This window comes from Vicugna pacos, unplaced genomic scaffold (assembly GCF_048564905.1).
Source record: "Vicugna pacos unplaced genomic scaffold, VicPac4 scaffold_21, whole genome shotgun sequence".
Taxonomy (NCBI): Eukaryota; Metazoa; Chordata; class Mammalia; order Artiodactyla; family Camelidae; genus Vicugna; species Vicugna pacos.
Genome location: NW_027328742.1, coordinates 17924949 through 17948613, shown reverse-complemented (window position 1 = coordinate 17948613; position 23665 = coordinate 17924949). Strand labels below are relative to the sequence as shown.

At 35.1% G+C, this 23665-nt stretch overlaps 1 protein-coding gene and 1 pseudogene across 1 annotated transcript in view; one reads left to right on the top strand and one right to left on the bottom strand.

The window, feature by feature from the left end:
* LOC140694372 (intermembrane lipid transfer protein VPS13C-like) overlaps window positions 1-23665 on the top strand; it is a 62122-nt gene that overhangs the window by 25712 nt on the left and 12745 nt on the right. The window contains 16 exon segments of the mRNA XM_072957643.1: window positions 1133-1187; window positions 1190-1346; window positions 7404-7545; window positions 8611-8751; window positions 9544-9625; window positions 9748-9817; window positions 10462-10573; window positions 10684-10797; window positions 12701-12840; window positions 14444-14525; window positions 15507-15620; window positions 16426-16501; window positions 16895-17058; window positions 18304-18349; window positions 20435-20558; window positions 21073-21187. Coding sequence (XP_072813744.1) covers window positions 1133-1187; window positions 1190-1346; window positions 7404-7545; window positions 8611-8751; window positions 9544-9625; window positions 9748-9817; window positions 10462-10573; window positions 10684-10797; window positions 12701-12840; window positions 14444-14525; window positions 15507-15620; window positions 16426-16501; window positions 16895-17058; window positions 18304-18349; window positions 20435-20558; window positions 21073-21187 — 1734 coding nt within the window.
* On the bottom strand, window positions 19859-20182 carry LOC140694330 (large ribosomal subunit protein eL33 pseudogene; annotated as a pseudogene).

The following is a 23665-nucleotide window of genomic DNA, read 5'->3' as shown; positions in this document are numbered from 1 at the left end:
GGCAAACGAAAGAAATGTTGATGATTTAAATTTCTGAACAGCTGTAACTCAAGACAAAAATCATTAAATAGAATATGATAATGTGACAGAGAAGACACGATAGCCATAAACCTTCATGGAATGAATAATACTGCATCAAAATGTAAAACTTAAGATGCTGGAAGTCAACTGAAACATGGATTGCGTTAGGATATTTTAAGGTACCTCATTTAATATTTAACAGATCAAATAGATGAAAAACAAATAGGATTAGAGAGTATTTGAATAATAAGTAAGACTGAACAAAGATACATATTAAATTTTGTAGTTTACAAAACATTTTCTTAATAGGTGTCTCCGAAACATTTCCAAAGTTTGATCACATTAGGGTAAAAAAAGTTAGGCAATCTACTTTGACATGTGCTAAAAGCAATAGGTAAATTTTAAACAACAGAAATCAACTAGTCCTATGCTCTTGGTCACATCCTTTATTAATTTGTTTTTTGTTTTTGTTTTTGTTTTCCAAGAAAGCATGAGATGAAAGGCACATAATAGTTGTACTGCTTGTTGAACTGTTTTTATATTTATGTTAAATCTAGAATGAAGAAGAATCATTATTTAAATCTCTGAAAACTCTCACCAAATCAAGCCTCATATTTTTAAGTGCTATTTGAGACTGCCAGCCAAGAAGGCTCTTCTTACTGAAACTTAGTAAAAATTGATCATCACAGGTTTGACTGTTTAACAGTGTGATTTATATAGGTATTTGCAATGTTGTAAATTATTAAAACATAAAAATAAAGTAGGTTAGTTTTACCTGAGGTTACTTTTCCAGTAAACTTCTAAACCATTCTGTTGTCCATCTGGGAAGCAAGTAAGCGTCTGATGACTTTGGTGCCTTCGAAGGATACTCTTGTTCCTGCTAAGTGCCCTCCGAGCACTAACCGGGTAACTCAAACTACAGTTTAAAAATTATTAAGCTCTGTTAATCTTTGTTGTTTGAAAAAAAATGGTGCATATATTTCAAAACAGATTATAACTTGGTGTCATTTTGATAGTTTCCTGTAGCCATGCTTTCTCAGTTACTGTAGTTCAGCTTGACCTGATAAAAACTAACTGTTTGTGGTGTTAACATTGTCTCTCTTTTCCCCAGGATGAATGTGGGCAGTTTCCGTATGATGCCAACATCCAGATACACTGGGTATCATTCTGTTTTTCACTGATGACGTGGCCTTGGTCTCCAGAGCACTGCAGGCGGAGGAAGCGGAGCAAGCCCGTCATGAAGTAACGCTGTCTCTGCATAGCCTTGGGCTTTCGCTGGTGAACAATGAGGACAAGCAGGAAGTCGCATATGTCGGGATAACCAGGTACGGAAGAAGGAAGATGAAGCATCAGAGCTCTTTGAAAGGCACTGAGTGCGTTGTATCAGGTCTAATGAGAGTAAACAAATACCTGTTCTCAATTTGATGTACTTCACGTTCTTTCAACAAAACTTACCAAACACCTGTTTTCATTGCTAGTTGAAAAGTCCCTTAGAAAGATGCTAAGGTAATGGCTTTGCCCTTGCAGTACTCATCAGTTGGTGGGGAAGAAGGACGTGTGTTTCTTTCTTTGTTGTCTATATGTATGTCTAAAAATGAATTATAGAAATGCCAAGAAATGTTGCAAAGAAGTAGATACACATGCAGTGGAAATACAGAAGTAGAAACAACTGACTCGTTTTGCGCTGTAGAGGCTAGAGAAACTGGTGTGGGTCGGGGGAGCCAACAGTGATGGGCCACATAAATTGAAGAAAGCATTCATAATGGAGGCAGCATTTGACATGGGTACATAGTCTTTAATGGGTGTGTTGTTTAGAACTTTTTAATAGTGATGGGACCAGTTATTTTCTCTGGTTCTGCTTATACCTACCTAAGAAAAACATTTGAATTGATCTCTTTTGGTTTTCTCGGTCACACTACCTTTGATAAAAGATTCATTCTTTTTTGGAGGCCGTAGGGGAGAATGGCTACAACCAGCTATAACCAGCATAGGATCTGTCAATAATCATGTGTTTAGTGAGGTATAAACTTAAGTAAATAGAGAGGTCATGTATGTGATGTTCTTTGCACAGCACCGGACAGATTAAGGGTTCAGTAAATGGTATTAAACATACCATTAATATAAATTAATATATTTATGTATTTATGAGTAATATATTCTCTCAGCTGTACGTTTCATTATTGTAGGATATTTTTAACTAAATATGAAAATCTCTTATAAGCCATATAAATCCAACTTTCTCCACTCTCTTGTTCTTTGATGTAACTTATTTTAGTGTTGTATACGGTATTATATTTTGTTAGATTGGCCTTTATTTGTAAGGACATTTTCATCTAAAAGAACTTGATTGCCTTTTGCTGACACACTGCAAATTCAGTACACATTTAGTAAGGATGTGTACTGAGGAAAATAAATCGTCCCAGTTTCCCCTGTTTTTAACATCTTGAAATAATGTACATTTGTTACTATCGATGAGCTAATGTTGATACATTGTTTTCTACAGTGTACTGTGGCTATGATGTTTGTGTTTGCTCTTTGTGCTATGAATTCTGTGGATTCTGACAAATGTATAATAACATGTATCCGCCATTGCAGGATCCTATAGTATAGCTTCACTTCTCTAAAAATCACCCATGCTCCACTTATTCATCCCTCCCTCCCTCCCTCCCCTTGAACGCCTGAAAACCACCCATCTTTCTGCCGTCTCCAAACTTTTGCTTTTTCCAAAATACCTAACATTGGAATTGTACATAGAGCCTTTTCTAATTGGCTTCTTTCACTTAGTAGTGTCCTTTTAAGGTTACTGATGTCTTTTTGTGGCTTGATAACTGATTTTTTTAATCACTGAATAATATTGCATGTGTAGATGTACCACAATTTATTTATCCAGTCACCTGTTAAAGGACATCTTAGTTGTTTCCAAGTTCGAGTAGTTATGAATAAAGCTGCTATAAACAGTCATGTGCAGGTTTTTGGTGTAGACTAAGTTTTCACCACATTTGGGTAAATATCAGCAAACATGATTACTGGATCATACAGCAAGTGTAAGTTTAGTTTTGTGAGAAACTGGTAATCCTACCAGGAAAGCGTGAGACTTTCTTTTGCTCCACATCCTTGTCAGCACTTGGTGCTGTCTGTGTCTGGAGTTTGGCTGTTACAATGGGTGTGTAGTTATACCTCGTTTTAAGGGCAGTTACCTAGTTACGTATGATGCTGAGCCTCTTTTCATATGCTTACTTGTCATTTGAATATCTTCTTTAGTGAGGTACAGATCTTTAGCCCAATTTCAGATTTTCTGTTTTCTTATTGTTGAGTTTTAAGAGTTCTTTGTGTATTTGGGGTATCAGTCTTTTATCCGATGTATGTTTTGCAAATGTTTTCTCCAGCCCGTGCCTTGTCTTTTTATTCTTTTAACAGTGTCTTTCACAGCAGAAACCTTCCATTTCAGTGAAGTCCCACATCAGTGTTTTCTTTCATGGATTGTGTTCTGGTGTTATACCTTAAAAGTCATTGCCAAACCCAAAGTCTCTTAGATTTTCTCCTAAGTAATCTCCCAGTAATTTTGTAGTTCTGTGTTGGATCTTTAGGCAATCCATTCTGAGTTATTTTTTTGTGAAATATGTAAGTTCTTTGTCTAGATTCATTTTTTCGCATATGAATGTCCAGGTGTTCTTGTCACCATTTGGTGAAAAGGCTGATCTTTCTCCATTGAGTTGCCTTTGCTCCTTTTCAAAAATCAGTTGACTGTATTTGTGTCAATTTCTGGGCTCTCAGTTCTGTTCTCTTGATCTGTTTGTCTTTTCTTTCATTAATGCCACACTGTCTTGATTCTCTAGTTTTATAGTAATCTTGAAGTTACGTAGTGTCAGTCCAGGTAGTGTCAGTCCTTCATCTTTTTCTTCTTCCATATTGTGTTGGCTATCTTGAGTCTTTTGCTTTTCCATATAAATTTTAGAATCATTTTGTCAACATCCACAAAATAATTAGCTGGGATTTTGATTGGGATTGCATTGAATCTATAGATTGACTTAGGAAGAACCAATATCTTGACAATATTGTGTCACATCCACATACATGGGTATTTTAATTTATTTATTAGATTTTTGGTCTCTTTTATCAAACTTACAGTTTTCCTCAGGTATCTAAGTATTTCATTTCTTTGGTACTAATGTAAATGTTATTGTGTTTTTAATTTCAAATTCTAATTGTTTGTTGTTGGTATATAAGAAAGTAATTGACTTTTTTATATTAACCTTGTGTCTTGAAACTTATTAGTTGCAGTTTTTTGGTTGATTCTTTGGGATTTCCTACATAGACAGACATGTCATCTGAGAGCAAAAACATCCATTCGTTATATCTTCTCAGTCTGTGTACCTTTTATTTTATTCTCTTGTCTTATTACATTATCTAGAATTTCCTGCACAGTGTTGAATAGGAGTGGTGAGAGTGGACCTTTTTGTTTTATTCATTTTTTTAAACATTTTTTATTGATTTATAGTCATTTTACAATGTTATGTCAAATTCCAGTGTTCAGCACAATTTTTCAGTTATACATGAACATATGTATTTGTTTTATTCATGATCTTAGTGAGAAAAATATTTAGTTTCTCGCCACTGAGTCTTGTAATAACTGTAGGCTTTTTGTAGGTGTTCTTTATCAGGTTGAAGAAGTTCCCCTCTCTTCCTAGTTTGCTGAAGTTTTTATCATGAATTGCTATTGAATTTTTATAACTTATAGTAGGTATTTTATTCATTACCTTCATAGACTGTTGTCCCTTAAACACGTTATGTAGTGAGGACATTGTTAACACTATCGTTGACTAATATCAACAAGCTATGTAAATTAAAACATTACGGAGTTAGATTTTATCATTATGCAAACATTCCCTAGTCAGGGATCAGCAAAGTCTGGCCTCAGAGCCAAATCTGGTCTGCTGCCTGTTTTCTATAGCCCTTGATTTAAGGGTATCTTTTTTTTTTTTTTTACATTTTTAAGTGTTTGAAAAATTTAAAAGAAAAATAGTATTTTGTAACACATGAAAAAGTATATGAAATTCAAAGTTTATTGACCATAAGCAAAATTTTGTTAGAAAACAGCCTTGCTTATTCTTTTGCATGTTTGTGGCTGCTTTTGAAGTGCTGCTCAGTGCACAGCAAGCGACAGTGACATAGTCGTAACTCTAGTGTTTGGTTGCCACACCTGTAGCTATACTGCAACTTTTATTTATTTTTTATTACTGATGCACACTCATCATGTCAAAATAAGAAAAGTGGACTTTGAATGATGTCATGACACTGTGCTGTAGTAAAAGAATACAGTAGATTGACATTTCCAACCTAAGCACTTACCAGAATATATCCAGCTCACAGGAAAGCAATGGCCAGAAAAATTAGAAAATTTAAGACAAAATGTCTAATTGCAGCAGAATTTCTTCACAAGATAAAAAGCCAAAAATGGAGCTGCAACCTAAGTTAGTTTCTGAGTGACTCATTTGTTAGCCACGCAAAGAAAGCCTTTTTACCTAGGGTGAGTTCATTGAATCATGTCTAATTGTAGCAGCTAAAGAAATGTGTCCAGAGAAAATAAACTTAGGACCATTAGCCTTTTGGTGAGAACAGTTGCTTGAAGAATTGAGAACATTCAGAGCAACATCAATAGTTAATGAAAAAAGAAGGCAAATAGTTCTGGGCGGTTTTCCTTGGCTCTTGATGAGTGAACAGATGTTACCATCTCCACTCAGTTGTGTATTTGAGAAACCAGTGCTGTGTTTGAAAGTGAATGAAGAATTAGCCTCTGTGAATAGTCGACACAGAACAACTACAGGTGAGACTATTTTCAAACACGTTGAAGAAGTAATTATTCAGTACATGAAACAGAATCTTCTAAGATATGTTACAACTAATGATGGGGAAAATACGCCTGAAGCAGAAAAAGGCATAGTTGGACAAATTCACAGAATGTAGTGTTGAAAGCCTATAGTTTCATTATGTTGTTTGTCAGCAGGTACTGTGTAGAAAATTTGCATCAGTTATGTGTTATCAAACCAGTGGTGTTCAGTAAGGAACTTCATTCACTCTTATGGATTTAACCATCATTAGTTCAATGAATTTTTGTCAGGAATGGAAGCTGAATGTCTTGACTTAACACAGAGCAATTTGACTGTGTAACAGTGATATACATTGTACTCTTTTGAGTTCCAGGCCAAGGTTAAATTTTTTCTAAATGACAGGAATCACCCTCAGCCACTATTATTGAAGACTGAATGGCTTTGGAAATTAGCTTTTGCTGCAGCATTGATATTGAATTCAACCTAAAAGCAGAAGGCAACATAGCAAAGTCATTTTGATGACAACCAACAGTGCAAATACAAAGAAAAGCTCCACATTTTAAGATTCATTTAACTGTTAATGGAAGAGCTTCAGTTTAACTTTCAGTTGGAAGTGATTGATCTGTAATACTTTCAGATGATAAAAGGCAACTATCAAGAGAAGAATCTAATAGAGTAGGAAACAGAATTTAGAATTAGATTTAGAATTTTCTCATATAGAATAGAATTTTACAAATACATTACAGGTGATACGTATACTTAATTAAATACTATTCTTTGATTGATAGCAGTGTTTGACAGTAGCTGTGTAAAAGGATGTTTTTAAAGGTGTTTATTACAGATCAGCATTAACAAATGAACATTGCAATCAATTTTAATAATGAGGAACACTGACTTTGAGCCCTAATTTGGTGAAAAGTTGTCACCCCACAGAACTGTGAAAAACATTTTTTGTGTGACTATGTATGGCGACGAATGTTAACTATTATTGTGATCATTTTACAATGTATGCAGATATCAAACCATTATGTTATACATCTGAAAGTAAATAATGTTATATGTCAGTTATACCACTGAAGGAAAGAAAGAAAGAGAGAGGAGAAGAAGGAAGGAAGGAAGGACAGAAGGAAAGGAATTTTTCTCATTAATAGACTTCATGTTTCTAAAAATTGTACCCAGTTGTTATTTTTACATTTTGATAGGAAATTGGTGCAAGTGTTTTTTCTCTCTTGTTATTTGAGTGGCTACATAATAGCTTTCATTTTGTCTCAACCCACAAAGCCTAAAATATTTGCTACATATGGCCCCTTACGAAAAAATTTTGCTATTAGTCCCTTAGTTTATTGATGTCATCCTGTGATAGAAAACCACGCTCTCCTGCCTCTTTTCCATATGCACTTTTATAACACAGATATATTTTGGTGTTTAAAAAAATCTCATATACATGTGATTTTCATAGGAGGTTGACAGTGGCGATAATTTGGAGTTTAATGACAATTCCACAACCAAAATATGTGTTTAATTTAATTAATTTCCTTTGTGAATTATTTTTAGTTCTGGTGTTGTTTGGGAGATGAAATCAAAATGGAAATGGAAGCCTTTTAGTCAAAAGCAGATAATTTTATTGGAAAAGTCCTATCAGAAATACCAAGAATCAAGAGACCATGGCTGGATTAAACTAGATGATAATTTTGAGGTATACCAAAATTCTTTTGTTTTGTTTCTTATATGTGTATTTTGTTGTTGCTAGTGGTAGTAAGTAGAATTTTACTATCCAAGTAAAAATGTATATGTAGAAACTAATTTATTAGTAGAATTGGCATGACTAATAACGTTGATTAGTACATTTTTAATTAAGGTATATTGTTGTTAAATTATATATTATGAAACATTAATTAAATATGTTTCTCATCTGTGTTTTTAGAAGTCCCTCTATTTACAAAGCAGATAGTTTCATGGAATTTGTTCTTAGGAAGATTGTGGAGAAATTAAGATTGCTTATTGAAACTTTTCCTCCTCTTATATTTTGAATGATACCAAAATATATTGCTAAATGAGGGCTGTGCAATACTGTTTATCTCAGTGATGAAAACTCTAAAGAAAACCTGCTTGATTAAATTCATTAAATGTGAATGATTGTTGGACCTGAGTAAGTGTCCACAAATAAAGGGGCAGTCTACACAGGTTCCTAAACTGCTGAAACTGGGAGTCATTTTTCCTCCAAGAAAACCGCAGAAGCTTGACCGCAGGTTCAGTCATACAGTTTGGGTTTCTCGTCTTTGCTGTCTGATGGTTGAGTTTGCATTGTCACCAGATATGCTCCCCACCGCCACCCTCATCCTTACAAATGTTGGTTGTGTGCAAATGAAAAAAAAAAGAAAACACTATACAATTAGTGTCAGACATAAATAAGCTATTAACTATTCGTTGTTTAGCTTGTTAAAACAAAGTTTGAGGATTATCTAGAATTACCCATTATTACTGAGGTTTTTTAAAAAATATAAAGCATGACTTACCTTCTTTAAGAATAGTTTATGTTATTGAAATGTTCTTCAGTTGTTTTCTTGTTTTCCTCATAACTTTGGTAGAAAAGTGATGATTCTGCTTCAGATATCTCAACTGTAGATCATTTTAAGGTAGATCTTCTGGTGAGACCCAGAGATTAAGACATTCTTCCTTTCAGTTTGTGAGTTAATGGATATGTTAAATGGGCTCCATTGCCATAACCAGTTCATCACGGATACATACGCTTTTTCCTCAGGTGAATTTTGGTAAAGACCCAATGGAAATGCGCCTCCCTGCTCGGTGCCCTATAAAAAGAGATTTTTTATCAGGAATTCAGGTGGAATTTAAGCAATCTCCTCACCAAAGAAGTTTAAGGGCCAGGCTGTATTGGCTTCAGGTAACACTGTCGTCCTGTTCGATAGGTAGATCTGATCACTTTGGGAATCTTGGGTATGAATTTTTTTTAACAAGTTTTTATCATGCATCATAATTGGTATCCTTTTGTTTGTATGTTTCTTCTCCTCCCACGTAGCCTATGGATTCAGCATACTTACCATCCACGTCTAAAGACCCCGTGCCTTTTGAGACTTTAACTTGACCAGTTAGCCTGCCAGAGTGTTTTCTTATGCTGTGACTATTATTTTATATACTCCTTTGAATGTCATGGAATCCCTAAATAGGATTTCCCTTTGTCTTTCTGTGTGGGAACGAGCAGGGCTTTGTTGCAGGTTGTTTTGGCTGCGTGTTTGCCTGCTCCCTTCCTGCCTTCCTCCCTCTCTTCCTTTTAACTACCGATTAGTACTTTTTAGGACATTTTTAGTCTTTTTTTTTCTTAGTACATAACCTCTAATTTCATATCCAGGCTCCATTTGCATTTTATTTAAATTACAGAGAGTTGAAATCTCATGTGATCCATAGGTACAAAAATTTCCATTAATGATGTTCATGCTGCACAGTATTAATGCAGCCATGAAGATATTTATATATTCCTTTATATAAAAGCTTGCCCTTGGTGAGATATATAAGAAATTTAGATTTAAAGTGAAACTTCTAATAGCAGCACGTATACATTCAGATACATAATTACGATGAAATTAGTAGCATCTTCTATGATATTTTCTCTGAAACCAAAGTTTAAATTATTCTAAGTCCTGCTGAGTTAGTTTTTTCTTTTTTCTTTTTTTTTCAGGTTGATAGTCAGTTACTGGGTACAGTGTTCCCTGTTGTCTTTCACCCTGTGGCCCCTCCAAAATCTATTGCTTTGGATTCAGGTAAAAAAAAAAGGAAAAAATTGTGTTGAGATATACTCTACATATAAGAGTTAAGCAGACATTATTTTGACCTACTGGAAAGCTTGATTGCCTTTTTTGTGTATTTTTTTCCTTCCTTTTAGAGCCCAAACCTTTCATTGATGTCAGTGTCATCACAAGATTTAATGAGTACAGCAAAGTCTTACAGTTCAAGTAAGTAAAGAGTCGCCTGTTTATCAAAAGGAATTTAAAATAAGAGTCTACTTTGAACATAAATTTTACTCTTTTGTAAGTGGCTTTTGTATAAAAATTATTTTCCACCTGAACATTTCAGTCCACTTTTGGTCAAGTGATTTTCTATGTTGAAACTTATTTTAATAATATCTTCTGCAGATTTTTCAGTGTAAAATTCATTTCACCACTTTCTCTCTTTTGTAGCTCCCGTTAGAACGTAAAACAGTCATTGAAATGTGAATGATCAGTGTGTTTGTGAAGTGTGTTCTTTAAATCAATTGCTGCGGACTTCAAAAATTAGATAAAACATGCTACATCATCTAGTTGTTTTTGTCTCTTCTGTAATATGATAAATGTGGAATTTGCCACTTTAAATGCTATGTGTTAATACAGCAGTATTCCCTCTAGTGAAACCTTCACTTTAATGAAAAAAAAAAAAAAAACTCAGTGTAAGTAGATTTTGATCTTGTTAACGTAACACCTTTTTAGAGATCAAGGAACAAGATCTTGCTGTGGCTTTTGGCCAAAATGAAGTTTTAGCGTGGAAGATTACAAGGTTTGATAGAAAGCCTTTTCCATCTTTAAAAAATCCTTTTCCACTTAAAAAATTTTTTTTCCCTTAGGTATTTTATGGTCCTCATTCAGGAAATGGCCTTAAAAGTTGATCAGGGGTTTTTAGGAGTTATTGCTGCACTGTTTCCTCCAACAACTGACCCTGAAGCCAAAAGAAGACGGGTAATAATTTTTATTTCTTGGGAAAATTATTTAAAAACTTAAATCATTCTTTGCACTAATTATGGTAGGAAAAAACTTAAAATAGAAAATCTTGATTAATTTTTTTTCAGACAGAGTTAATTCAGGAAGATTCTGCTGCTCTAAACACAGAATTAGTGGAGCCCTCGGTGACTGATAATTCTGTTCTTAGTTTCTTCAAACTTTTCCATAGTTCTCCTATTAAGGTTTGTTATAATTATTATTTTGAAAATTTGACAGACTTATTGTAGAACTTTTAAATAGTCTGCGTACAAACGTGGGTTTTAATTTGTTGCATCAAATATTTGGTGGGGATTTTGTTTGATTAATTGAATTAAGACCATTCTCTGTAACATATGTACAACCATGATTCCCACAGAGAAGTCACCCGAGCGTGATCTCTAGTCTTGAATTAATAACCCCTTTATTCAAGGAAGAAGCTGACAAAAGCATTTCTTAATGAAGCGAAGAAGAGCTCCCCAACGTGTAATGTTTTGGTTGCACTTTGTAACTACTCTGACTGTCTGAATAGAAGGCTGTAATGGGTGCCCTAACCACAATGTGAAAACGCTGAAGTAGGTGTTACACTGTGGATGTGGTGTTTTTCACCCTTCCAAAATTTGCTTGTAATTAAAGGAGTGGAAAATTGGATACCTTTCACTTGCCTGATTTTGTACTTTATGAACCCATTTCCTTATCTCCTTTTGTTGTTCTTTTTAGCTTTTATAGGGAAAGGTGACTGCTTAATGAATTCACAAATGCTGTCAACCATAAAGCTCTAAACTTGTGTAATGGGCCAGATTTACAATTAAGTAACTTTAAAATATTGATGATCCTTTACATTCTCAAAAACTTTACAGCACATTATTTTCAATTGCATTCACCAATCCGTTCAGCTAAATGAATGGATTTATAAAATGCAATTATTACTTTATATTGATATGTTAGTTTAGTATCAGACACACCCATAGTGTTAAGTTTAAAAGTGATACTGTTTTATGTGGTGTACACAGTTTCTTTTTCATTATTAAGTGAAAATCAGTTATTTGAGATTGAAGAATATCTTCAACAAATATTTACTGAATGCCTGCTATCAACGTTGCTGTGGTAGGTATAGAATGACTTCATGGAGTTCATAATCAAAGAGGTGTTAAAGACGAATTATTTACCTATACGTAATTTTAGGCACACTAGGAATTGTGCCTTGAATTTAAATACTTAAGATCATGAACCACAATCATTTTCTTATTCCATGATGACTTCACCCCAGGAAAAGGCTAGATCTCTTCACTAAGGCTTCCTTTCCTGGATCCCAGCACTCTGACTCTACGGATGAATGAAAGTTTTACATCAAAGAAAAACCCAGCAACCAGGCTTTCCTGGCCTTTCCCATGTCCCCTCTGTTGAGCTGTCTGTAGGTTAGGGAAAACGCCTAGAGAATGGCAGCATGGGGAGGACAGTCACCTGCTTTACTTACACGTTTGGGTTACCTGCCCCCTGTGTGCTCTGGCGCTGTTGCATTAATGATGATGCAGCACAAAGTGGAAGCAGTGAAGTGGGAATGTGCAAAACCTCCTGTTTAAGGGCTGAGTGAAGGGTCTGTGGAAGTCGAAAACTTTCCAACTCTTTTAAGAACTGGCTAACTATTGCCATAATTGTCATGTTATTGTTACTTGTTATTAATGTATAATTATAATTGTTATTGTTAGTTGTTACCATAAGTTATTTCTCTTATTGGGTGAAGATAAATGATTATCCATTATTTGGAGCAGTAGACTATGGGGAGCCAGTTGATATGTTTTTTTCTTGAAGTGATTATTCTATTTTTACAAAGTGTTTTGGGCTCCTCCATATAAATACTTTATACACGTTGAATAAAATTATAGTTTGAGCTTTGGAACTGACTAATTTGTATTTCATCAAAAAGTAAATAGGAGAATCAGGTCTAAGTGAGCTATTCTGTGTAACGTATAGTGTAAAAAATGATAGCTTTCTTTAGGACTCAAATTCAAAAATATAGCGTTTGTATCTGGACTATCTGGTTTCTGTGTATGTGAATTTTTTGTTTTGTTTTTAGCTTTCATTTACTGAGCATCATTTTTCTTTCAGTTGCACTTGAGTCTGTCTTTGGGCTCTGGTGGTGGAGAGTCAGACAAAGAAAAACAGGAAATCATTCCAATTTATTCTGTCAATCTGCTGTTGAAAAGTATCGGTGCTACTCTGACTGACGTGGACGACCTCATATTCAAGTAAGAGCCACGCCGCAGGGCGTGGGAGGGTTCCATGCCAGGGCAGTGTTTCTGGGTACTCGCTCTCTCCATTTGGGCCAGAATGTTAGCTTAGAAAAATGGTAATTCTTACCACTGATACTTGAAAAGATGGGTCCCTTTCTAATTTGCTCTTTAGGTACACTTATTTTACTCATAAAGATAAGGTGAAGACTCTAATATTTTCTTCAGTTGTCCATACCTAGGTAATTACATGAATGTAGAGTATTATTGAATTTTTCAGTTGTATATTATAAGTTGACCATGTTTTAAACAGAATTATATTTAGAAATATATAGCAATAGGGTGAGATTTCAAATAATCATATGGCAAACTCCTTGCTCCATCTAATATAAGAATATTTATGTGTCAGACACATATAAATTCAGTGACTGTTTATTGAATTGAATATTCAGCACTGGTGTAGAGATAAGTAGTTACCTTGGAGAAAAAAAATTCATTTATATTATTTTCACCTCACCTGTGACACATCAAACTTCAGAGGAATTGAAGCCTTAAACATAAAATTCAAATAGAAAGACAAAGACCAAGGAAAAGAGAAGTTAATTGCTATCAAATCTCTGAATAAAGGAAGTCTTTCTAAGTTTGAAAGCAATGGGAAAAATCCAATGGAAAACACAAAATTGATTTGACTACATAAAGATTAGACACAACAAAATCAGTGGAAACAATTTAAAAACAAAGAACCAGAACTATATAATGACAAGTATAACAAAAGATTGATAGTCTTAATTTTTAACCTAAAAATTCCAGTGTCATAATTGCCAGGGGACAGTATGAGATTACTCACAAAAATAGATATGAGATATGTTTAGCTTTATTATTTATCAAAGGATATATGTAAATTGAAACAAATTATCACAGATTTCAAAATATGAGAACTCTAGTACTAGAGGAAGTGGAGCTAAGAAACAGGCTTTTTTTTTTCTATTTGTGTTAGTAAAAAGGGGATCTATGTCAAGAGCCTTAAATGTTTTTCTTGTCTTTCATCCATTAATTTTGGGGGGAACTAAGACCAAAAATCAATCTTGAAATACAACCAAAATTATATTCAGGATACACATGGCAACATTCGATTATTATGTCAAAATTTAGAAATGACTGACCGTGGAAGAATTGTTTGTCATGACACTTCCACATGATGGAATGCTATGCATCTGTTAAAAATGGCAACATAGAATTTTGAAGACGTAGAGGAATACTTATCCACGATGTTGAGTATAAAAATGCATACAAAGTGTTTTAATAGTTTTCAATTGCACAGAAAAGAAAGAATTCAAAGTGGAGAATAAGAAGAAGAAAAAAACTTAAAAATCTACTTTGTGGTGGGATTATGGTCAACTTTTGTAAACCTTTTTACTCTTTATGTATTTATGAAAGACTTGCATGAGAATGCACTATTTTTACAATAGTTTTGTTATCCTAATATTTAAGATCTCAAGTGTAAATTATATGTGACAGATGTACAAACCTAATTGTGAATTAGCAATGATTATCATTGAAATTTTGTCTCTCTTTTTTTTTCAAAAACTGATCTTAGTTCCTTTGACTCTTTCTCCTCCAGACTTGCTTATTATGAAATTCGCTGTCAGTTTTACAACAGAGATCAGCTGATATGGAGCGTTGTTAGACATTACAGCGAACAGGTAATTTCCTATCATAGTTAACTCATGAGGAATATCCTTCATGAAATATCAAAGCAAAACATTTGAATGTGATTGCAAAGTGTGTGCTATTTACCTAATTTACTGCAGTTCTCAATCTTATTACTTAGTAGTTTTTCTTGAATGATTAATCCCTATTTCTTTAGTTCTTTCCCCCCTTTATAAACCTTTTTAAAAGTTTCCTTTAGTGTTTCTTCCCTTTGCAAGTATACTTCCACCTCTTTGGGAAAAAAACAGTGATTTAGGAGTCATTACATTTTATTCCTTCGGTGACTACGGTTTGTAAGCATAGTCTAGTAGAATTGAGAGGAAGCCAGGTTCTCCCCTGTTCCTGTTACTTCATGGTTCGAGTTCTATGCACAGAGGAGTGGTTGTTTTGGGGCACCAGGGTACCATTGCTATACTGTGGAACTCCAGGGTGACAGTCCCCTTTCCTTCCTCTGCTGGAAGGTCCTTTCTCTTATGGTGTGTATATAGACAACCCGTGTTTTACATGTTCAGATAAGGATGTATTTTCATTTGGTTTTTGTTTTGGTTATTAATTATTAGACACCTAGCTTCATGGCAATAGTGATAATAAGTAACAATAATAAGTAATGATCTTTGAAATATGTATTCATTTAATATGCATACTCAGCCATGCAAGGAAAATATAATAGACCTCCCATTTTACAGATAAGAAGATCGAGGCCTGTGGACTCAGTGACTTGTCTGAGGTTACATGACTGCTACATGGCAGACTTTGTCTCAAATCTAGTTCTGTCCAGTTTGAAAGGCCCATGTAAAGTACTAGCATAATGCCTGGCGTATAGCAGAAGATCACTTGATGATCATAATGGTGGTTATTCTGCATAGGTTTCCTTTAACAACCTAATTTAGTCAGCATTACATTTTTTTCTTATTGCATCATGATGTTGTTTCTTGCAACAGTTGCAAAGGACTTCGTTTTTTTTTCCCTTGTAGTTCTTGAAACAGATGTATGTCCTTGTATTGGGCTTAGATGTGCTTGGAAACCCATTTGGATTGATTAGAGGTCTGTCTGAAGGATTTGAAGCTTTATTCTATGAACCCTTCCAGGTATTGATCTTTTATTTATTTTAAGTATAGTATAGAAACATGGACGTTCTGTTTTTTCATGACAAAATATTTGTGTTTTAGTCGTATCTGGGAACTCAGTAATGTTCAAATACTGAATATATTAATTTTTATTTTTATTTAAAATTACTTGAGATGACATTAGAAGATTGTTTTAGAGTTAACTGAGCACGCCTAGTGTTTGGGTGCTAACGCAGGCCCGTGTTTTGTAGGATTCCATGCAGTGATAAGGAAGAGTGCTAGGGAGGCTGAGGCCATTTCCAGGCTGTTTCATCACTGTGGACAGGCACTTTAATGGGGCATTAAAAGCTGACTTTGTTTCATAGTCAAGCTTTCCTCTAGCCTGTTCACCGCCGCTTAAAGGATCCAGGGGCCCAGCGTCGTGAGGGTTTTAAAAGGACAAAGCGAAGAGAGTAAGTGGGAGGACAGGAGAGCCAAACCTGTGCGGGCTCTCGGGCCTGTTGTCAGTGTGGCTTGCTTCAGCAGTCTCATGGAACTCGGCACAGGAGGCCACCTTCAGACTGTGCTTGCAGCCATGGTTTCCTCCTCTCCGACTCTGTCATCTTGAGGGTTTGCTTACAACTGGGTTGTAAGTATCTTCATACACAGTAGGTGCCCCATCAGTTTTGGGATCTAGAGAGTGAAAACTGTGCCACCACAAAGTTTATGGATTCTTACAGATTCTGTATCTTCATGGAAACTCTGAAATACTAGATTGAAAGTCTTCAAATTTCTTTAAATTTTAAGTAGCAAACTTTAATTTTATTTACTTATTTATTTTGGCCAGGGTGCTGTTCAAGGCCCTGAAGAATTTGCTGAGGGATTAGTAATTGGAGTAAGAAGTCTCTTTGGACATACAGTAGGTACGTACATGTATTTGTCTGTGTATATATTTTTTTCATTACAGTTACTATAAAATGCATTGTTTATGAAAAACCAATGATTATGTTCAACAAACAAGGGATCATTTTTCTAACAATCCCTTTAAAAGATGTGTTCCCTTGTTCTTAAGTGTAAAATAATTTGACACTGACCTGCTGGGTTTTTTTTTTAATGTCTTTGTAGTGTTGAATCATTGTGCTTTAAATAGTTTTATTCCTCTTCTTGCAAAGCAGAAAATGGGAAAAATAAATTTGTGCGTTTTTGTATATGAGACAGAATTGTAAGGACCTGTTAGTTCAAGCAACTGCATGTGTGTATTGTGGTAATGCTCTTTAAAGAAGCAATGTGACTGACTTCTCTGGGCCTTTTGATAGGTGGTGCAGCAGGAGTTGTATCTCGAATCACCGGTTCTGTTGGAAAAGGTTTGGCAGCAATTACAATGGATAAAGAATATCAGCAAAAAAGAAGAGAAGAGATGGGTCGACAACCTAAAGATTTTGGGTACAGCCTGGCCAGAGGGGGAAAGGGCTTCCTGCGTGTAAGTGTCCCGCTGAATCTTCAAGAAACGCCAACTTCCATATACACTTTGAAATATGTACTGGCTGTTTGAAACTTGAAATACTGCCTGTGAGTCAAGGCCTGTCAGAGTAGCCATGGTGGTACATTGTGGACTTTGTTTCCTTTTTTGTTCTCCTCCCCCTTTGTCACCATCAGATCTATCCCCCAAATCCCAGACTTAGTTTGACCCTCGGGCTGGAATGAGAACTCTGTAACGATGGCAGGTTAGCATCACTGTGGAAGGGGAGGAAGTAAAGCAGAGAAGTGTGGTAAATGGTGGTAACTAGAAGGGGAAGGGGGTCTTCAGGTCCCTTCTATAGAAGGGAGGTGTACAATCATGTTATAAGCCAGAAACTGCCCTTCATTCCTGTTCAGGACTTTAAAAATTATATAGGTATTATATGAATACTATTTAATTATACAGTAATGTATGATTATTCTCCTTATAAATAATCATAAGAACTTACAAGTTTTTTTTTAATAAGTGATGGAAACATAGGTAAGGCTGTAAAGTACTCTCTGGTTAACCCTCACCTCTTCTGAGCGGTATTTAATCTTTTCAGTGTAGTATATATCCTGCAGTTCTTTTTCTGTGTTTTTATATATGCAGGTGGTTTTAGTTATAACCGTTACTTGACTGTTATTTAAAGAAGGTGCAAACATGTTATTTTTAAAATTTTGGTCATTACTTCAGGAGACTGTCCCTGCTGTGTTGGTGTGAGTGACTTGGCATGTTGTCTGTTGTCTCCTCTGAAGTGCTTTATCTATCAGGTTATTTGCTATCCTTCAGAGACCCCTTCGTGTTCAGTTTTCTGCTTTCACTAAATTGCAAAGTAATCTCATTAGAATTTATAATTAGATCTGTAATTTTCTAACTCATTTCACTGATATGGGAACTGAGGCTTAAAGAGATTGGATCTTCTGCTGCTTGGTGTCAGAATCAGATGTAGAAAATTTTTCACCTGCTTTACTGTTCTTTCCATTATAAAAGTTTGCTTCTACAGGGTGCTTTCTTTAAAATTTGCTACGATAAAATGTTTTTAAAATCATAGTGCTCACTTACGTGTGCATGTTGTTCTCTATCAAGTTAAGCAAGCCCTTATAAAAGAAAAAAGTTGTTTTAAAAAAAAGATACTTCTGGCATGTCTGTAGAGACCTCTAGTGGTTGGTTTAAAATTAAACAGCTTCCACTGGGGCTTGACTTTATGATTGATTTCTCTCCCAGGGAGTTGTTGGTGAAGTGACTGGAATAATAACAAAACCTGTGGAAGGTAGGTTGAGAACATTTCCTTCCTGTGTAAAGTCTGAAGAGTTGATACCTGGTATACATAACAGGTGTAATTGCTACTAGGTATTTGAGAGAAGTTCTGACTAATTTTATGTTCATAGTCTTAAATTGTTATTTAAGACTCCGAAGGTGGAGAGGTTAAGTAGCAGACTCTATTTCAGACTCTGAATGCTATTTTCAGCAGGGCCGTAGTTACACCAGATTCCTTGGGACCCTCAGTAGCAATTGTCTCATTTAAAAAATCTTATTAAAAACACATTATTTAGTGCAATCCCTATCAAAATACCAGTTAGCTTTTTTTGCTGAAATTGGCAAGCTGATTCTAAAATTTTTATGGGAATTCAGGGTACCCCAAATAGCCAAAACAATCTTAGGAAAAAAGAGCAAAGTTGAAGGGCTTACACTTCCAACTTAAAAACTTATTATCAAGTAGCTAAGACAGGTGGGACTGCAGTACAGACAGACATGTATATCAATGGAATGGAACTGAGATTTCAGAAACACATTTTTTACATTTATAGTCAATTGATCTTTGACAAGGGTGCTAAAATAATTCCATAAAGAAAGAATAGCCTTTTCAACAATGGCACTGGGACAGCTGGACATAAACATAGAGCCTATATGGCCCAGGAGTTCCATGCCTACGTATATATATCTCCTGGGGAATTGACAACATATATTGGCTGAAAAATGTGTACATAAGTGTTTATAGAAACATTATTCATAATAGCCAGAATGCAATAGCAACCCAAATGTCCATCACCTAGTGCATGGATAAACAAAATGTGGTATGGCCACTCGACGGGATAGTATCCAGGTATAAGAAGAAGTCGAGTATTGCTATGAGTGCAAGATGGACGATCCTTGAAAACACGATTCTAAGTGAAAAAAGCCAGTCACAGAAGACCACATATTATACAATCCCATTTGTAGGAAATGACCAGAATAGGCAAATTCATACAGATAGAAAGTAGATTAGTGGTTGCCTAGGTCTGCAAGGTGGGAAGAAAGAGGTAAATTGCATAGGGTTGAGAGGAGGGTTGAGAGGGGGAAGGGGGGAATGAGCACTATTAGGCATGGGGCTTCTATTTGAGATGATTCAGATTTTTAAAATTAATTGTGGTAGTGGTTGCACAACTCTGAATGTACTGAAAAACATTTGATTTGTATACTTTAGTGGGTGGATTATATGGTATGTGAATTATATTTCAATAAAGTTCTTATATTTAAAAAAAAGCATACTACTTGAAGAATCTGCTAATGGTTGGCAAAAAAAAAGAAAATATTCTCTGGTCAGTTCTTAGACCTTCCAGTCACAGATACTGACTGAACTTCTGGATCAGTAGCTGTAAAGCTTGAGTGTGCCTTGGGGTTACCTTGGGGGCTTATTAAGACACAGATTGCTGGCTGGGAGTGGGGCCTAATAACTTGCTTTTTGTTTTTAAACAAATCCACACTTTTATTTATTTATTTTTCAATACTCTTAAGTCCTTCAGAGGTACAGCATCACACGGATTCTGTGTCCAGTGGCTTTGGCAGGAAGGTTGCTTCAGACTATGGCACAAACCACGCCACTGTCTCCATGAGCATGAGTTACCTTTCCCCAGATGACTCTGGTTTTATTTGGTTTTCCACCAGGAGTTATTAAGTTGTTCTTTGCTTTGTGCACAGAAGCACATCTCTTCCGTAGATGGAATTCAGTTTCATCTCAGGCATAAATACCTTCAGTTTTAGGAAAAGCTGTGTGCTCCCTCTGGTTCCAGAGACCCCACTTTTAGCCAGCAAATATGGCCTTGGACCACAGCCTCCTAGACATTTTGTTGTTTTAAAAATCCTATATCCAGCAGGCCTCCACAGGCTCCAGGATGCCTGAAAGAATAACTTGCATTTTTAACACACTTTGAGAACCACTGTGTTATCACGTTGGGATTAAATTTAACTTCTTTAGAAAGCCAAATTCTAGAAGCTTCCTGGGTAAATCAGTTCAGAGATTGGCTGAGGCTTTTGTTGAGTTCAAATTTGCTTATTTTAAAATCTTTATATTTCCACTGTCTTTGGTTTCATGAAGGTGCCAAAAAGGAAGGAGCTGCTGGATTCTTCAAAGGAATTGGAAAAGGGCTTGTGGGTGCGGTGGCTCGTCCAACTGGTGGAATCATTGATATGGCCAGCAGCACCTTCCAAGGAATTCAGAGGTAATTAAGTACACAAGATATGTGTCTGTGTGCTAACTGTTGCTTCAAATACATAACTAGGTTAAATACTTTGCCTTCTTTTAACGACCTTAAAGTCTAATTGAAACTTTTGACAAGTTCTCAAGGTAAAGCGCCTCCAGAAAGGAGTGATAAGCGACCTTCTTTTTTTTTTTTTATAGCTTGGTTTCTCTTTGATTCAACAGATGTTTATTGGTTTTTGCTATGTGCTGGGCACTGTGCTAGACACCCCGGATCCAAAGCGTGGATCACCTACTCCCTGCCTTTATTACTTTGACATTTTCTATTCTTTATGAAAAGGTGGGAAAATTTGGAGTCATACAGACTTGGTTTGAACACTTGTCATGTTATTTTTGGCAAGTTACTTGAAATTACTCTACCAAATACTGATATACTATGTTATGTAGTTCAGGGTTTAATCAATGTATATATTTGTATTATTTTGAAAGCTTCTCATGTGTTTTCTTACGTGTGCTTATTCTGCTGCCTTACACAGGGTGGCAGAATCAACCGAGGAAGTGTCCAGGCTCCGTTCTCCCCGCCTGATCCACGAAGACGGCATCATTCGTCCTTACAACAGGCAGGAATCTGAGGGCTATGATTTATTTGAGGTATAAATTCTACTCTTCACGGTCATGAGTGAAATTTACTTTTAAAGATTTCTAGGATCAGGATTTCATGCGTAGTTCCTAAGGTTCCTGATTCATGAACTTTTTAAAGATTAGGGAACGTGGTTTGTAGAGTAGAATTTTGTAGTTGTTTGTTTTATTATATTAGCATAATGTGTTAAATGGGAAAAGCTGGTCGTTTTTTTTTTTTTTCGAAACAGGATCAAAGCTTTTAGTGCAGAAAGGGTAATGTTAGAAGAAGTCATAGTCTTTACTACCATTTGCATGGTAGCTCATTTAGTTCACATTGTTAACTTCGGTCCCCTGCTTTGTAGCCAATCGCTGGAATTTCACTGCTTCTTTTTCTCCCAGCCAAATTAATTTATCTGGATTACATTGTAAACCTAGATTTATTTAGGTAAACAGAAGCTGGAGGAGAGAAAAAAAGATTATGTACAAATACAGTCTTTTTAAACGTTAAAAATTGCCTTAAGAATATGTTTGGCTTTTATTTTAGTTTTAATTTTACTGTATTTAAATAACACACACATGTATAAATTGCTACTCTCCCATGACTAGCTTTCCTCTAAAATAAACTTATTAATACTTTCCTACTTGGACTTTAAAATAAAATGACTCCTCATTGTTCTTAGCCTTCGGTTTTTATAGTATGTGATTACGTTTTTATCTTTCCGCATGCTTCTAACCTGATTTTCTTTCTTTTTCTGCCTGCACAGCAAGAACTGGAAATACAAGAGTAAATGTTTCCTATACTGCTACTTGATTTCATCCTTAAAAGTCAGAACAAACTGTGGTACTAATTGACTGTCCAGGTTTATTTAGAATGAGAGTCCATTTTAGCGAAGTTTTCTTTACATCTCTCACGCCTGTCTGAACTTTTTTTTGGTAGTGGCTTCACTACAGATAAAAAATGGTAGTATCCCTGGTGATAGTGTGCAGGAATAAGAGATAAATAAAAAAAAAGAAAGGATGCAGGAAATGAGCTCTTTCCCATTTAATTGGTGGGACACTTTATGTCCTCACAAGTGGACACTTACTATCATTTTGAAAATTTCATCTTTTCTTATGGTATTCACGTGCATTTCCAGTAAAGTTGGAAAAAAAGAACAATGCTGAAGTCCAGTCTATTGTGTGTTCTTTATGTATGTGAGTACAGATGATAGGATTATATAACTGTGTTTCACAAAATCACCCTCAGTTTACTCAAGTTACAGGACGGTGGGACAAATGTTCTAATATTGCTCTGGGTCTGTCCCTAAACCTCAAATAAGGGTTGGCACATGAATTTTGAGAACATGGTCTTAATCTTGTTTTCTTTTTCAACTTGCTACTCCTTCTAGATAAATGACAATCATTTCTCTTTTTTAAAAATTATTTTTTGAGGGGAGGTAATTCGTTTCATTTATTTATTTTTATTTCTTAATGGAGTTACTGGGGGTTGAACCCAGGACCTCATGCACGCTAAGTATGCACTCTACCTCTTGAGCTATACCCTCCCTCCCATTTTCTAATTATTTTCTAATTATTAGTAATTTCTAAATATATTCTTAGCCTTTAGCATTTCTACTTTATAAAAATTAACTCTCCTTGTTGATTATACTTATTTCATAATTATTAGTTTCAATTAATGTAAGTAGAAGTTGAATATGTAATTAAGCAGGTTACTTATGTGCCATTTGAATTTATAGATGTCTTTATTTTTAAAAACCAATCCTTTTTGCTTTTAAGCCCCATAGAGTGGATTCATTATCTTAATGAAAGCAAAAAAATTGTAAATTATTATTTTGAAATTAGTAGCCCCATAGTTAATTTTCAAAATAAGTTATATTTTGATTTCTCTTTTTTTACTAAAGATAGAAATGTTTTGACTCAGCCGTGTCTTGTCTAGCAACTTTCATGCTTCCTCCCAAAATTGAAACCAAAGTGTAAACTTACAGAATGAAGCTGTTAATATCCAACTGTTTAGTTGGACTATAGATTGTTTAAACTATAGTTTCCAAAAGAATAAATTGAATGCTTCATATTTAAAACAAGCACTTTAAAAAAGAAAGAATGACATCCAAAGACCAGCCTGAAACTATAGCTGACAAACTTTTCTTGTGCCTAGATAATTGAGGGTTGGCAAAAATGTCACAGCATGTACAGTTTCTGTGAGAATCAAGCACAGTAACTCATTCCAGATGCCGTCTTTAAATCGTCACTAATAATTATTCTTCCTTCTTAGGTAAAAGTAAGGATTTCTGATTTTCCTGGGTACATTGCAATTTTAGTGAGACTTGACTTTTGGAAACTCTTAAAACTTGTTAAAGGTTGTTTCTTTACTTATTGTTTACTTTTTGTTTGTTTAGCTCTTTATGTTATTAATCTTTTCCTTGTGATTTCTCTTTTTTACAACTGCATGTCAGTAAGCACAAAACTTCAAGACACTTTATTATTTTAGCTAAATATAATCATCTTGTC